Genomic DNA, 17,649 nt, shown 5'->3' on the forward strand with positions numbered 1-17,649 from the left:
GGCTGCAGCCCGCCTGGCTCTCCATGTAGGATTCGGTCTTTGAACCTGTTTAGCGCAAGGATTAGCATCTGTCAAGCACCTTCAGAGCAAAAGAGATGTCAGATTGCCTTTGCCCACAGTCTAATCGACTTGTTTCTAAGCAATCAGTCTTCTAGCAGTCAACTCACATCAGTCCCAGGGGTCACTAAAGTATCCATCCATAGCAAAGCAATAAAACAGGACACAATGATCATCTTCGGGACAAAAAAAAAAAAAGACTTTTTAAAGGAGCACAGTCAATATACACATTGGCTGGCTTTTATGAGGGCCTAATTCCTCTATCTTAGAAAGTTGACAGGCTGTTTGGATCAAGCAAATTTTTTTCCCTGCTTAGGAATCTTTCTGTTCAATTGAGTCTCTACTGCCACATCTAGCTCTCTTATGGGGCCAGGAAATGGAGATCAAACATCCAGTTCTAACTAACATTTTCTAGACAAGACACAAGCAAGAAACCATGCACTGTCTGTGGATACAATTTCTCTCCATGAGAGTTTGAAGTTAGAGAAAGCAGCAAATCCTATCAGAGTAGCCAATGCCACAATCAGTTCAGCTCAAGCTCACCTCATATTAAACCTATTTCCAAGGGTTTTATGGCACAGCTTGTTCTACCATGATCATCACGTGAGCTCTTCTGGCACTTACTTAATGTAACACTTCCAGGAACACATGTGCTGGTAAAGTTTATTTGCGTTAATATTCTCTCATATCAATCACATGTAAGCCCTGGAAGTTGGTTTTTATATACAGAATTCACTGCCTTCCTGGGAGAACTACTTTTTTCCCAAAACAAAAGACGACACAATTAGTATGATAATTGCGGAGTTTAATGAACACCTTGCTTCACTTCGGGGTCTCATCTGGAATTTCGGAGTGAACTGTGTCCAGAGGCTGCCAGTGGCAATTCATGAGGGAGTCGTAGAGTTCTTCACTTTTCACCATAAACTCTTGGTTTGATTCCTCAATATTCAAATGAAGATGTGGATCTGCAGAAGCCAATAATGGATATGAAAAAAATAGAGTTTTACAGGACACACACTAGAAATACTTTAAAATTAGAAAGCTTTTAGAAAGCATTTGCAGGAAGTACTGCGGATAGTAAAGGTTAAAATTCTTAAATTGCATATTTCCTTTCAATAAGACTTGAAAATAGAAATTTAAGCTATAAAAGTAGTAGTGTCATCAAACTCAATGAGCATCCAGCTGACAGAAGAGATGGAGGAAAAAGATGGACAGATTTGAGATGCTTGGGGGATGGATTCAATTTGGGAGGAAAGGGGAAAAGGAAGGTCAAGAATGACTGCCATGTTTCTGGCATGAGCCAGGTAGATACAATGCCAAACAGTGAACCAAGCCAAGGGCCCCTTGGACAGGGGTTTGTAAAAATACACATGCTACTTTAACTGCTCAGTTAACAGATTAAGTGAATTAATTGTATACAGCAACTAATTCAGAAAGACAGGAGGACTTGGCCTTCCATCTCCGAAACCTGGAACCCTGTGACGAGATGGTATTATGTTATTGCGAACGTATTAAACATGGATTTTCTGCCCAAGTTGTCAGGTTTCCAGAGCTTTCCAAGGCTTACAAGGTCATTAATTTTTTTAATCTATTTTTTTCCTCTCCTTGTACTGAATGTAATGGAAGAAGCCTTTTATGTTTTCCTTTGTAATTTTTGCAAGCCTTAGTTCCTTGAGGATCATAATTTGCTTCCTAATACTCATATGGGTTCATGCTATTCATCTGTATGCCTATTAGGGACTAAATCTTTGCCCCACAAAATTCTTCTGTTAAAAGCCTAACCCCCACAATGTGAGGCATTTGGAGATGGGGCCTCTGGGAGGTTAGATGAGGTCATAAGAGTTGGGTGCTGGTCTGATAGAAGTAGTGCCCTTATAAAAAGCGACAGCAGGCAGGACACAGCAACTCACACCTGTAACCCCAACACTTTGGGAAGCTGAGACCAGTGAATTGCTTAAATCTGGGAGTTTGAGATCAGCCTGGGCAACATACTGAGACCACGTCACTACAAAATATAAAAATAATTTTTTTTAAAAAAAGAGCAGAGAACTTGCTCACATTCTCTCCTACAATGCATGCATAAAGAGGTCAAGTGTGGAAACAGCAAGAAGGCTGCTGTCTGCAAGCCAAGAAGAGAGCCCTCGCCAGAAACCAAATTATCCAGACCCTGGATATTGGATTTCCAGCCTCCACAATGGTAAGAAAATAAATTTTTGTTTAAACCACCCAGTCTGTGGTACTATGTTACAGTAGCCCTAGAAGACTAATGCAGTACTCTTCTGTATTTATCATTTTAGAACCAAAATGGACAAATAGGCTTTAGTCATCATATAAATTCCATGAGCTACTTCTCACTTTTCTTCATTGGAGTCATTCGTGATTGTGTTGTCTGATTCTTATTCTTTAGAGCTTCCCATCCCTTTTGAGTTTCCTTTGAGCGTTTCTGGTCATAAAAGTAGATGTTTCCCTTTTTTTCCCATTAAACATTCTGAAATTTTCTTACACTTCTGTCCCCGGTTCCCTTCCTTTACCGTTATGGGCAGTTGTCTGCTAATGGGTCCCTGACTGCATGCCCCTGGTGGGGAAAGAGGAGTTAGGATCATATGCTTATGAGCATGCTCTCCACTTAACCTGTGGCCAAGAAAACAGATACAGTGTGGTCAGCTCCAAACCCCGGATTACATGATCTCTGCCCTTCCAGTGATGTTGATCAAAACTATAATAGAAGCCTATTCAAGACAAACTCATTATATCATCCCTAAACCTGTGCATCTTCTAGACCAATGTTGTCCAACACAGTAGCCACTAGCCACATGCAGCTATTGAGCATTGCTGGCCCTCACTGAGATGTGATGTAAGGATAAAATATACACCACATTGAAAGCAGAATGGTGGTTGCCAGGCGATGAGGGAAGGGAGAGTGAAGAGTTGTTATTTAATGGGTATGGAGTTTCAGGTTATAAAATGAAGAGTTCTGGAGATGAATGGTGATGGTTACACAACATTACGAATGTACTTAATACCACTGATACATTTAAAAGTCTATTGCTTCTCGGCCTTTTGGCTAAGATCAAGTGTGATACATTTAAAAGTCAAGATGGTAAATTTTATGTTATGCATATTTCACCACAATAGGAACAATTTAAAAATCTGCCTGAAGGTAATGTCTGAATAGCCCTCAAAATAAGGGTCCCCTCAATCTGCAGGTGAGGGGGCAGCCATTAAAAGAAAAAAAATAGAAAAAATATATGCTGCATTTCAAAGACTTGATGTAAAAAAAGTCGTTAATTTTTATATTGATTGCATGTTGGAATAATATCTTGGATATTGCCTTAGTTTGGGCTGCTAACAACATATCAGACTGACTAGTTTGTAAACAACACACAGTTATTTCTCACAGTTCTGGAAACCGGAAGTCCAAGATCAGGGTGTCAGCGTGGTTGGGTTCTGGTGAGGACCCTCTTCTGGGTTGCACACTGCCCAGAAGTCATGTCTTCACATGGCAGAGGGCAGAGAGAGGAATCAAATTCCCTCATGACTTTTATAAGGTCACCAGTTCCATTCATGAGGGCTCTACCCTCATGACCTCACCTAATCCTAATCATCTCCCTAAAGACCCATCTCCTAAAACTATCACATTGGGAGTGAGGGTTTCAACATATGAATTTGGCGAGGGGGAGGAACACAAATTCAGTCCATAACAGATACTAGGTTAAGTAAGAAACATTAATTTCACCTATCTCTTGAGTTGGTTCTTTAATTTGGCTACTAAAAAATTTAAAATTACCCACATGGATGGCTTTGTGTTTCACATTGTCTATTTTTAAATTTCTGTGTGTTTCAAACTGACAGAGAAAACTATGTATTTATCACGTACAACATAGTGTTTTAAGTATATATTCATTGTGGAATGATCAAAGGATCAAATAACTACCTCACATAGTTATCATTTTTCATTTTTGTGGTGGAAACACTGAATATCCACTAAGTATTTTTCTTTATTTTTCCTTTTTTTTTTTTTTTTTTTAAAGACTAGTCAAATGCAGCAGTAAGAAGCAAGGAAAGAGTAGAACAAAAAGTTCAATCCGTAACTGACTGAACAACCAATTGCAATAACTCACTACCTTCGAATTAGCCTGTATTTCTTCATTAACTATAGTCACCATGGTATACAATAAATTTTTTTTTTTTTTTGAGACGGAGTTTTGCTCTTGTTGCCCAGGCTGGAGTGCAATGGTGTGATCTCAGCTCACTGCAACCTCCACCTCCTGGGTTCAAGTGATTCCCCTGCCTCAGCCTCCCAAATAGCTGGGATTACAGGCGCACACCACCACACCCAGCTAATTTTTTGTATCTTTAATAGAGATGAGGTTTCACCATGTTGGTCAGGCTGGTCTCAAACTCTTGACCTCGTGATCCACCCACCTCGGCCTCCCAAAGTGCTGGGATTACAGGCGTGAACCACCGCGCCCAGCCTACAATAAATCTCTTGAACGGTATTCCTCCTAGCTAACTGAAATTCTATCTTTTGACCAACATCTCCCTATCACTCTCTCCCTGCAACTACCCCAGCCTCTAGTAACCACCATTCTATGCTCTACTGCTATGAAATAAGCTTTTTAAGATTCCACATGAGTGAGATCGTATGGCATTTGTTCTTCTGTGCCTGGTTTATTTCACTTGACATAATGTTCTCCATGTTCATTCATGTTGCCACAAATGACAAGATTTCATCCTTTTTACAGTTGAATAGTATTCTATTGTGTATATACGCATTTTCTTTATCCATTCATCCACTTATGGGCATTTAGTTTGATTCTGTGTCTTGGCTATTGTGAATAGTGCTGCAATAGACACGGAGGTACAGATGTCTCTTTGACATACTGATTTCATTTCCTTTGGATATATGCCCAATAGTGGGATTGCTGGATCATATAGTAGTTCTACTGTTAATATTTTCAGGAAACGCCATACTTTTTATAACTGCTGTACCAATTTACATTCCCACCAACAGTATGCAAGGGCTCTTTTCTCCACATCCTACCCAACATTTGTTATCTTTCGTCTTTTTGATAACAGCCATTCTATCAGGAGTGGGACGATATCTCACTACTGTGGTTTTAATTTACAGTTCTCTGATGATTAGTGAAGTTGAACATTTTCTCATGCATCTATTGGTCATTTGTACATCATCTCTTAAGAAATGTCTTAAAAAATGGCCGGGCACGGTGGCTCACGCCTGTAATCCTAGCACTTTGGGAGGCCAAGGTGGGTGGATCACCTGAGGTCAGGAGTTCGAGACCAATCTGGCCAACATGGTGAAACCCCGTCTCTACTAAAAATACAAAAAATAGCTGGGCGTGGTGGCGAGTGCCTGTAATCCCAGCTACTCAGGAGTCTGAGACTGGGTTCGTTTGAACGGGGGAGGCAGAGGCTGCAGTGAGCCGAGATCACGCCACTGCATTCCAGCCTAGACAACAGAGTGAGACTCACTCTCAAAAAAACAAAACAAAACAAAAAACTTATCCATGTAACCAAAAACCATCTGTACCCCCAAAAACTATTGAAATAAAAATTTTTTTAAATGTGCAAAAGACCTGAATAATCAGGTTATTTTCTTGCTAATGAGTCATTTGATTTCCTTATATATTTAGGATATTAACCCCTTATTGATATAGGAGTTAAAAAGAAATTATTTAGGGTAAGAAAGTCCTTGGTAAGGTTTTGCTTTTCATGAACAGCTGCCCCCAAATCATTTTCTTTTCTAACAATCAGCAACCTGTAAAACTGAACTGCAGACACGGACAAGCAAGCTAGAAGCTTGCACATGCAAATGCCAGCAGTTGTGCCAATAGGAAAAAGCTACCTAGGGAATAGGCATGTTCAAAATGGCGGCTCCATCTTCTCTTTGCCAGCCACTTGTGCAGCAAGGAGCAGACAAGATGGCGGACAAGTGGAAAGTCTATTTGCCTAATAAGATCAGGGCAGGGCAACCAGCCTTCGCCTGGCATCATGTAGACGTCACACCTGGTCCAGCCAATCTGGGCCCTACATAAATCAGACACTTCCTCCTCAAGCCTGCCTGTAAAATTGCCTGCTGTCTGCTACAGGCCTACTTTTCCCTTTCGGAGGCCTGTTTCCTGTCACACAGAGCTGCTCTCCTCTCTCCTTTCTTCTACCTATTAAGCCTTGCACTCCTTAACCCACCCACATGTGTCCATGTCCTTATTCCTCCTGGTGCAAGACGACGAACCCTGGGTATTTACCCCAGAAGATGCCTCTTCATAATCACTTGCATAGCGTGCAAATATTTTCTCCCACTCCGTTGTCTGTCTTCACTCTGTTACTGTTTCCTTTGCTGTACAGAAGCTTTTTAGTTCACTGTGATACTATTTTTCTATTTTTGCGTTTGCTGCCTGTCCTTTTGAGGTCATATCCAAAAAAAATCATTGCCCAGACCAATGTCGTGGAGCTTTTCCCTTATGTTTTCTTCTAGTAGTTTCACAGTTTTGGGTCTTACATTTAAGTCTTTAATCTATTTTGAGTTGTTTTTGTATACAGTGAGAGATAACAGTCTAATTTCATTCTTTTGCATGTGGACATTGTTTTCTGAGCACCATTTATTGAAGAGACTGCCTTTTCCCCATTGTGTGTTCTTGGCACCTTTGCTGAAAATCAGTGGGCTATAAATGTGTGGATTTATTTCTGGGATCTCTATTCTGTTCCATTGGTTTATGTGTCTGTTATTATGCCAGTATCATGCTGCTTTGGTTACCACAACTTTGTAGTACAAAGTCAGGTAGTGTGATGCCTTCACCTTTTTTTTTTTTTTTTTTTTTTTTTTTTGGCTCAGATTGCTTTGGCTATTTAGGTTTTTTTGTGATTCCATACAAATTATAGTATCATTTTTTTTCTTTTTTTTTCCCCCAAGACAGGGTCTCACTTTGTCACCCAGGCTGGAGTGCAGTGGCGCCACCTTGGCTCAATCTAACCTCCGCCTCCCGAGTTCCAGCAATTCTCCCACCTCAGCCTCCCGAGTAGCTGGGACTACAGGCACGCATGCCACTATGCCTGGCTAATTTTTGTATTGTTAGTAGAGACGGGGTTTCACCATGTTGACCAGGCTGCTCTTGAACTCCTGACCTCACATGATCCTCCCACCTGAGCCTCCCAAAGTGCCAGGATTACAGGCATGAGACACTGTGCACTCGGTAATTTTTTTTTATTTCTATGAAGAATGCCATTGGTATTTTGATAGAGAGTACATTGAATCTGGCTGGACATAGTGGCTCATGCCTGTAATCCCAGAACTTTGGGAGGCCAAAGCAGGTGGATCACCTGAAGTCAGGAGTTCAAGACCAGCCTGGACAACATGGAGAAGCCCCGTCTCTACTAAAAATACAAAAATTAGCTGGGTGTGGTGGTGGGCACCTGTAATTGCAATCCTACTTGGGAGGCTGAGGCAGGAGAATTGCTTGAACCCTGGAGGAGGCGGTTGCAGTGAGCCGAGCTCAAACACCACTGCCCTCCAGCCTGGGCAACAGAGTGAGACTGTCTTAAAAAAAAAAAAAGAGAGAGATTGCATTGATTCTGTAGATCACTTTGGGTAGTGTGAACATTTTAATAATATTCATTCTTTTAATCCATGAGCATGAGATATCTTTTGTGTCTTCAGTTTCTTCCATCAACACTTTATAGTGTTCAGTATAGACATCTTTCACCTCAGTTAAATTTACTCTTAAGTTTTTGTTACAGCTATTGTACATGGGATTATTTTCTTGTTATCTTTTTCAAATAGTATTAGTGTATAGAAACAATTTTGTGTAGTAAAGTTACAGGATACAAAATTAATAAGTTTATTAGACCTAACAGTTTTTTGGCAGAGTCTGTAGGGTTTTCTCTACAGACATACCTCAGAGATATTGCAGGTTTAGTTCCTAACCACTGCAATAAAATGAATATTGCAATGAAGCAAGTCATATGAATTTTTTGTTTCCCAGTGCATATAAAAGTTGTTTACATTGGCTGGGCATGGTGGCTTATGCCTGTAATCCCAGTACTTTGGGAGGCCGTGGCTGGAGAATCACTTGAGCTCAGGAGTTCGACACCAGCCTGGGCAACATAGTAAGACCTTGTCTCTATTTTTTAAAAAATTTTTTTAAAAGAACAAATTTGGCCAGGCACAGTGGCTCACGCCTGTAATCCCCGCACTTTGGGAGGCTGAGGCAGGCAGATGATGAGGTCAGGAGATCGAGACCATCCTGGCCAACATGGTGAAGCCCCACCTCTACTAAAATACAAAAAATTAGCCAGGCATGGTGGTGCATGCCTATGGTCCCAGCTACTTGGGAGGCTGAGGCAGGGGAATCACTTGAACCCAGGAGGCGGAGATTGCAGTGAGCCGAGATCGCACCACTGCACTCCTGCCTGGCAAATAAAAGAACAAATTTGTTTACAATGTAAATACCTTAAGAAATAGTTTATTGCGGCTGGGCACGGTGGCTCACGCCTGCAATCCCAGCACTTTGGGAGGCTGATGTGGGTGGATCACCTGAGGCCAGGAGTTCGAGACCAGCCTGGCCAACATGGCGAAACCCCATCTCTACTAAAAATACAAAAGTTAGCCGGGCGTAGTGGCAGGTGCCTCTAGTCCCAGCTACTCAAGAGGCTGAGGCAGAAGAATCGCTTGAACCCGGAGACGGAGGTTGCAGTGAGCCGAGATCACGCCACTTTACTCCAGCCTGGGTGACAAAGCAAGACTGTCTCCAAAAAAAAGAAAAAGAAAAAGAAAAAGAAATAGCTCATTGCTAAACAGTGCTAACAAGTAAGCACATACTGTTGCGAAAATGGCACAGATATACTTGCTCAATGCAGGGCTGCCATAAACTTCTAACTTGTAAAAAAAAAAACCCAAAAAAAAACCATAGTCTCTGTGGAACATAATAAAGTGAAGTGCAATAAAATGAGGTATGCCTGTATATCACATCATGTCATCTTCAAAACTTCCTTTCCAACCTAGGAACCTTTAGTTTCTCCCTCTTGCCTAATTGCTCTGGCTAGACTTCTAATATTGTGTTGAATAGAAGTAGTGAAAGTGGGCATCCTTATCCAGTTTCAGATCTTAGAGGAAAAGCTTTCAGCTTTTCCCCGTTCAGTGCAATATTAGCTGTGAGTTTGTTATATGGCCTCTATTGTATTGAGGTACACTCCTTTTATACCTGATTTGTTGAAAGTTTTTATCATGAAGAGAGAACTGAATTTTGTCAAATGATTTTTCTGCATCTACTGAAATGATCGCCAAGCGCAGTTGCTCATGCCCGTAATCCCAGAACTCTGGGAGGCTGAGGCAGGCAGATCACCTGAGCTCAGGAGTTCAAGACCAGCTTGGGCAACATGGCGAAACCCCATCTCTACCAAAAATACAAAAAATTAGCTGGGCATGGTGTCATGCACCTGTGGTCCCAGCTACTTGGGAGGCTGAGATGGGAGGATTGCTTGAGCCTAGGATGCAGAGGTTGCGCCGAGATCACGCCACTGCACTCCAACCTGGGTGACAGAGTGAGACCCTATCTCCAGGAAAAAAAAAAAAAAAGAAAAATAATGTTTTTTGTCCTTCATTCTGTTGATGGGATAATGGGATGTATCATGTTTATTAATTTGTGTATATTAAACTATCCTTGCATCCCTGGGATGAATACCACTTGTTCATAACAGATTATTTTGTTATTGTGCTGTTGAATTCAGTTTGCTAGTATTTTGTTGGGGACCTTTGCATCTATGTTCATCAGGAATATTGGCTCTAGTTTTTTCTTATTGTGTCCTTTTCTGGTTGTGATATCAGAGTAATGCTGGCTTCATAAAATAAGTTTCAAAGTATTTCACCTTCGATTTTTTGGAGTGTTTAAGACATGGTATTAGTTCTTCTTTAAATATCTGGGGGCTGGGCATGGTGACTCATGCCTGTAATTCCAGCCCTTGGGGAGGCAGAGCTGGGAGGATCGCTTGAGCCTAAGAGTTTGAGACCAACCTGAGCAACAAAGTGAGACTCCACCTCTACAAAAAATAAAATAAAATGAAAAATAAATGTTTGGTAGAATTAAACAGGCCATCAGGACCTGGGCTTTTCTTTGATGGGAGACTTTTTTTTGAGACAGGGTCTCACCCTGTCACCCAGGCTGACATGCAGTGGCACACTCATAGCTCACTTAAGCCTCAGTCTTCTGGGCACAAGCAATCCTCCTATCTCAGCCTCTCAAATACTTGGGACTACAGGTACATGCTACCATACCCAGTTATTTTTTAAATTTTTTGTAGAGACAAGGTCTCACTGTATTGCCAAGTCTGGTCTCAAGCCCCTGGTCTCAAATGATCCTCCCCTATCAGCCTCCTGAAGTGCTTGGGATTATAGGCATTATCCACCAGGCCTGGCCTGATGGGAGACTTTTTATTACTCTTTCAATTCCTTATTATTGGTCTGTTCAGGTTTTCTATTTCTTCATAACTTAATCTTGGTAGGTGGTAGATTGTATGTGTCCAGGAATCTACTCATTTCTTCTATGTTATCCAATTTACTGATGTATAATTGTTCATAATTGTCTTTTATGTTCCTTTGTATTTCTGTGATATCAGTTGTAATGTCTCCTTTTTCATCTGATTTTCAGTTTCTTTTGTTCTTAAAGGTTTGTTGACTATCTTTTAAAGAAACCAACCCTTCATTTTGTTGATCTTTTGTATTGTTTTTCTAGTTTCTATTTATTTTTGCTGTAGTCTTTATTATTTCTTTTCTTCTACTAATTTTGGGTTTACTTTGTTCTTGTTCTTCTAGCTCCTTGAGGTGCAATTGCATTACATTTCTACTGACCAGTACTGTGCCAGATTGATGACCAGCCAATACTTGAGTGTTTATGATATGGCAGCAGCTGTTTAACCACCTAAAAGTACTTTAGACCTAGCATACCCACACTTCCTATAAGAAAGGTATCAATGTCCCCACTTTACAGAAACTGAAGCAGACACACTAGAGATTAATTTGTCTGGAATTACAGAGCTAGTAGGTAGAATCTGAACCCCATGGCAATCTGTATCCAAAAAGCAGACTTTTACCTCTATTATTTTGATAGAGGCACGGGACAGCCAAATGCCTAGGCAAATAGGGTAAGGTCCCTGGAGAACCTCCAACCTGCCCAAGTCATTGTGCACAGGGGGCTTGGCTAAACATGCCCACGGTGAAAAATTCCATTCTTTAACACATGCGCAGTAAGGGAAATAAATCAATGTGGAGTGGCTCAGACTAAGGGCCCACATGCACACTGGAAGAATGAGGAGGAGTCACCAGGAATTCACACCTTATGCAGGGGAGGAGCCTGGCCTTTTCAACTCGTATGTGATGGCCTGGTATTCAATTTGTGAGGTGGAAACCTGTGTTTGGGATCCCTCTTTTTGTTAAGAGCTTTCCTTTCGCTTAATAAATTCCATCCTCCTCACCCTTCAATGTGTCCACATGCCTAATTTTTCCTGGTTGTGAGACAAGGACCCAGATTTAGCTGAACTAAGGAGCAAGAAATCCTGCATCAATTTTAATAAATTGCATAACTGATAAAAGGCAGGAAGAAAGACTCACACTTAACCTGAAAGAAATCCCAGAAAGTTGAAATAAGCACCCTTTACTCATGTTTAAATCAAAGTACTAAAAACTACAACTGCTCAACAGCATATAAAGATTTCTTTTCAACACCAATTTGATTTAATTTAAACACTGAGCACCTACTGACATGTGAACTCTGAATTAGTAACAGGGGCTACAAAGACTGATAACAACATGCTCCCTTCTTTGATAAAGTCATAAAGGCAGTGGGTGGGTTTGTCTGGTAGCTGCAGGGGTTTGGGCAAGAGAGAGATTGGACAAACATGTGATAAGACAGACATGTGATAAGAAAAAGGCAATAGTGTTCTCTGCATTTCTCCTCTATTTTTCTTTCCCATTGCTTAAAAGAAGCAAAACATTTTTTCCCCTTCCTCAAATAAGACACATTCAGAGTGTTTGTCTCTAGGCAGGCAAACTTTGTTCTTTCCAAAACAAATTGAGAAGTACAGGAAGCACCACCAGACTGACACTACAGTGCTGCTGTGTCAGGTACCCCAGGATCCAATAACCCTGAGGCCACAGCAATCACCTCATGCTCTTCCCCCTTGAAAAAGAGAATTAAAGCATAATTCTCCTCAAAGTCTAAACTTACAGAGGAAATGGAGCTTAAGAACAATGTATTGTCTTCTTACTGTTTGGGAATGTCCCCCTTTCTCAGTCCTTCAGAAAGGCCCAAAGAGGTGGCTTAGCTAAAGTTGTTCCCATAGAACCAGTTTCTAAAAACAGGAGAAATTACTGAAGCATATGGCTTAGGCAACCTACATTGGAATTTTCCAATAGAACCTTCCAGTTTCTAGCAAGCTGAGTGAATGAGAAACCAGGAAATGGGGTTTTGTTTCCAACCACTTCAGCACAAGGTTTATGTTACCTTCTAGTGGGTCTTCATCTTGGTTTTCAGCTAGAGGTGTGGTTTCCTGCAACAAAAAATTATCTCATGAGAAAATAATTTTACTTAAAGGTTTAATATCAATACATACTTTATTGGGAAAAACTCTAGCTCTCAAAAAAACTACCTAAAATAAAAATAATATTGACAATTAATCTCTTTAAATCAACTTTTGAATTTGATGAAAAGAATCTTTAGGTGGCATAGTGCAATTATGAAAGAAGTAAACTGAATCACAGAAGAACTGTCACAAAGAGGAACAAGCCTAACGAGGGCCCCTGGCCCCTGGATTTTCTGGGACCTAACTAGCATCCTAGAGCCTGAGCTAGGAAACCAGACACCAGCGACCCTGGTATCCAGGCTCCTTATTTCTTGTACTACATGCCTGACTCTACCTAGAGTTCTGCTCCTCCTTCCAGAAGACAATCTGTTAAGTCTCCATGAGCACGTTTTTCTCATGGCCTTCTAATCACATCCTCAAACCTGTGACTCAGCTGAGAACCAGGATATTAGGTGCTCAAGAAAATGCAGAGGCTACAGCAAAGCAAACCAATCATATCCTTACATAATGAGAGAAGTAAACTGCAGAGGTACTCCCAAAGTAAATCTTGGTTGGTTAACCCAGACCCTGTTGGCTCTACTGGGGCAGCATACGTTTTTATGATTCTTCTATGTAGACCTGTTGGGAACCTGTCTTTTTAAGTATGGCCAGCTATTCCAAGGAATCACTATCATGAAAGGGCTGATGTAGCTCCTGGCACTTAATTAAGCTTCCCTTGCTAATAAGAATGAGAAGATACTGAGAGCCAAAGATCTACTATCTTTTCTTTTCAGTCTATCTGAAAGTATGCCTCCCCTTCACTCTGAAATATACTGAGGTTTGGAAAATAGGTTATATAGTTACCATAAATTTCAAAAGACAATCTGTCTTTTTTCTATTTAGATATGGCTAAGACCGCAGGCATGGTGGCATGCAGCCGGTAGTCTCAGCTACTTGGAAGGCTGGAGCAGGAGGACCACTTGAACCCAGGAGATCAAGACTGCAGTGAGTTATGATGGCACCACTGCACTCCAGCCTGGGAAAAAGAGCAAGACATCATCTCTAAAAGCTAATTATATAAAAAGAAAAGAAAGAAATGGCAAAGACACCCAGAATCCACACTTCCATAAGTTCCTTTCCCATAATACAAGACTTGAGTAACCTCACATTTCCTCCTTTCAGTGTGTGTTCTGGTAAATGTGGATGCTAAATAACCAGGATGAGGGAAGCAGGAAGTATCTGGAGACAGAGCATTCTCTCTGGTCTGAGGGCCACCTGTGCTGTGTATGCAGCTGGCTGCCTTTAAAGAAAAGCACATTTATAAAAGGCTTTCCTCAGCTAGAGATAGTCTGGGAAGGTGTGCTGATGGACCACAAAGACCCGAGAATCATTTTGGAGACACTCACCTCCACAACGTCAAAATGTAAAGGAGAGGGCTGGAGAGGGGGTAACCCTTTAACTTGGGGAGATAAAGGTTATGGACAGAGGCACAGCACATTGGGGGAAGCAGGGAATAACTAGGACATCTTGGCAAGGACACGCATTATTGGAGAAGACCAAAATGGGGATGTGTGAGTAAAAGAGCGCCACCACAGAGGCTTATCATCTTTAATTCCACTCAGCGGCTTCCCAACAGGGAACACCCAGCAGGATGGCAGGCAGATGGCACAGGGGGTCACTACAGCCACAAAAGATAACATATTTATATAATTCTTGTATGAAAAATGCATGTTATAGTAATAATTCGGCTAGAGGGTGAGATAAAAATCCCAGACTGTGCCAACAAAAATGGACAGAGGAATGGAGAGAAGGGGTAGCCAGGTGAGAAAAAAAGGATGTTCATTTCTTAATTTTCTCAAGAGTGATGAAAAAATCAAGAAATACTTTTGTTTCTGAAGTTGATACTATACTAATTCCTATACTTCTCTATTTAAAGATATAAGGGTAACCACCAAAAGACAGACTGTCTCCCAAAAAAGAGCAAAAAGAGAAGGGGCAAAAGAAAAAAAAAAAAAAGAGTGCCAAAACCACAGGCAATGTAGTGAAAGATTTTTTTTTTTTAAGTGCTGCAATATCAAACATCTGTTAAAAGGGAAAAACCCAAATTGGGCTAAAAGGGGGAAAAAAATGACAAGAAATCTAACAAGATATTTTATATAAGAGGCACACCTAAAACAGACTTGAGAAAAATTGAAAATGAAAGTTTGGGCAGTGAAATATCATAATGTAAAGCAAATGTAAGTTTTAAAAGCCAAGGGACTAGATATAAAATTCAATTTTCATTTTAAGGTAAAGATCATCACACAAATGGTGTCACTCCGCATATTAGGAGACAAGCTGGGGTGGGGGAAGTCCGTGACATTTAGACTCCAAAGTGTTAATTTCTCTAACATGTGAATATCTTATGCAGTCAAGCAAGAGGGACACAACTCAACAGAAAAATTAGAAAGAGGATATCAAAGTCACAGAACACAGATAGCAATAAACATTTCAAGAGGTATTTGCCCTCAATAATAGATAAATGCCTCCCTGCCCTATTAGATTGGCTAATCATACACAGACAAATGTAGAGTAGCAAGAACACCCACCACAATAATGAGAAGTGTAAATTCATGCAGACTTTAGGTAACTTGCTATTAAAATTTTTTAATGTTATATCCTTTAATCCAGCCCTTCCACATCCAGAATTATATTCTTGGGGAAAAAAGCAACACTCAGACAAATGCTTGGAGATAGATAAGTTTGTTAAAGCCCTGAAAATATTTAAAATGTCAGATAAGGGATGAGCTAAAAATCGCAATGTATCTAACTGCGCTCGCTCTGTTGCTCAGGCTGGAGTACAATGGCACAATTATGGCTCATTGCAGCCTCAAACTCCCGGACTCAAGTGATCGTCCCGCCTCAGTCTCCCAAGTAGCTGGGACTACATGTGTGAGCCATCTTGCCCAGACCATAAGTGGACAATTTTTTAAAGAAAGGTCTCCTTATGCAGAAGCAAGCAAACAGCAAACCAGTATGTACTACATAGTTCATTCTTGCCCAAATCATCCCCTAACCACCAAAACAGAAAGATGAACCACATTGATTTAGCAAGAGTACAGGAGAAAGATCTAGAAGACATAGATCCACTCCACAGTACTTTCTTCTAAGTGGGAAGGGAATGTGGAAGGAGGAGGGGAGTGGGGGGGGGAACTTTTCCCTTACTTCAATACATCTTTGTGTGATTTGAGAAATATGTCACCTTAGTAATTCAAAGTATTAAAATATATTTTTAAAGTGTGTTTATGTCCAACTGCTATAAAACAAACCCCAAAACTACCTTTTGTCCTATATTAAGTGTTAAAGAGTAAAATTTATCGAATTATGATAATCTAAAATTTAGCAGCAAGAATTTAGAAAGAGACTTCATCAGCTTTTTGTGTTGTTTCTAGAAGAGAATGGGAAATTATCTGCAAGTGAACACTTCTAGTTTATACACGTCCAAACTCAGCAAATCATATAAATTAAACATGTGCGGGGACTTTTTGTGTATTATACCTCAATAAAGCTATACAAACATTTTTCTTAGGCTATCAGCTTTACTCTCTAGTATTAAAACAGGTAGCAAAAGCCATGGCTGTGGGAATTTGGATGACAGGACATAGATGTGTGAAGATAGGAAAGTGATGTTTACTATTATTGGGCACACGAATGACACAAGATTCATTCTAGCAAGGGATACCTTAGGCATAACCAGAGTTCCAGCTGTGTGTTCAGGGGTCTCATGCGCAGAAAAACAGTCCTGTCCATTTCCATCCACTGCACAGCCATAGCTGTAGCCAGAAAGAAGGTAAGAGCCGTGCTGTCGCGCATACCAGTTGCCATAGCGGTAACTCTGGCTGGGCTGGAACTCCTGCTTCACTCTAATAGCAGAGGGGAGACTACAGGAATGACAATCATCACAACCAACGCAGAATCATCCACAAACCCCCAAACCCTTTCTTCTTTCCAGGAAGTTTGCAGTAAGCTGAACACCTATGTTCAAAGCCATAGTTTGATACCTAATGTAGATGACGGGTTGATGGGTGCAGCAAACCACCATGGCACGTGTATACCTATGTAAAAAACCTGCACGTTCTGCACATGTACCCCAGAACTTTAAAAGAAAAAAAGCCGTAGTTTGTAAGTTACCAACAGTTATGTAGCAAATAGAACAGTAACAGCTTTCCTTTTCAAAGTAGGAGAAAACCACTCACCTTTGCCAGTAACAGTAATAGTTATTTTGTTGAGCTATGCGAAAATCTGCAGAACTCTGTGGTTGGGCCATTTACCCAGAAACTTTACAAAAAGAGAGCAGAATCCAGTTTTTATTCCTGCGTCAAAAATCCAGCTTGTGGGCTGAAACCTCTCAATCCTGACAAATAAGTCTCGCAACTACATCTGAGATAATTACATTTAGTGGCAATTCCTGCTAGGCAATTAATTGCTTGACTTTCCTGACAACGGGGCAAAGGTGTGGGTGGGGGAGGGGTGTACTGAGGCACCTGGGGGAACTTCTGCAATCTGTTCCTCGGGCTTCCACCTGCCAGCCTCTCTCTCCCAACTGTCAGGCAGCGGGAGCCAGCAGAACCCCAGGGAGGGAAGAAGGGGTAGGTATGTTGGTCGACAATGAAGGATAGTCTCCACTCCACCCCTTACCATAACAGGTAAAAGAGGAACCTCTAATAACTAAAACCTTAAGACAAATACATTTCTCTCCTCTGTTACCTGCTGAGAATAACTATTGGAACTAGCACCTGCTGGCTTTTTCTTTTTTTAATTCCACGCAGGTTGAAAGCATCATCCAACTACCTGCAAAATTAAGAGGCAGAGAAGAATGCGCTCCCTCGCCCCCTTCCCTCCTCTCCTCCTTTTCTCTTACACTCTACATTAATGAGAGTACAGGATACAATTTTAAAGAAATATTTCTCTGGTTCAGTATTTTTTTTTAAAAAAAAAAAGCATAAAACTTCCCAAACTTTGATGTGCATTCAAATGACCTGG

General features: G+C 40.9%; 1 protein-coding gene across 3 annotated transcripts; it reads right to left on the reverse strand.

The window, feature by feature from the left end:
* Positions 1-845: 845 nt before the first annotated feature.
* Positions 846-16,933, reverse strand: C5H6orf52 (chromosome 5 C6orf52 homolog). 3 transcript variants are annotated; one of them, XM_055113165.2, is made up of 5 exons: positions 16,863-16,933; positions 16,349-16,529; positions 12,570-12,615; positions 1,970-2,062; positions 880-1,022 (listed from the first exon to the last, which is right to left on the reverse strand). In XM_055113165.2, the coding sequence occupies exons 1-5, from the start codon at positions 16,931-16,933 to the stop codon at positions 880-882; spliced, it is 534 nt and encodes a 177-aa protein (XP_054969140.1). The 3 variants fall into 3 exon arrangements, with proteins under 3 accessions (XP_003827593.1, XP_054969140.1, XP_054969139.1); XM_055113164.2 differs by having other exon boundaries at positions 16,349-16,547; XM_003827545.6 differs by lacking the exon at positions 1,970-2,062 and having other exon boundaries at positions 846-1,022; positions 16,349-16,547.
* Positions 16,934-17,649: the final 716 nt, after the last annotated feature.

This window comes from Pan paniscus, chromosome 5 (assembly GCF_029289425.2).
Source record: "Pan paniscus chromosome 5, NHGRI_mPanPan1-v2.0_pri, whole genome shotgun sequence".
Taxonomy (NCBI): Eukaryota; Metazoa; Chordata; class Mammalia; order Primates; family Hominidae; genus Pan; species Pan paniscus.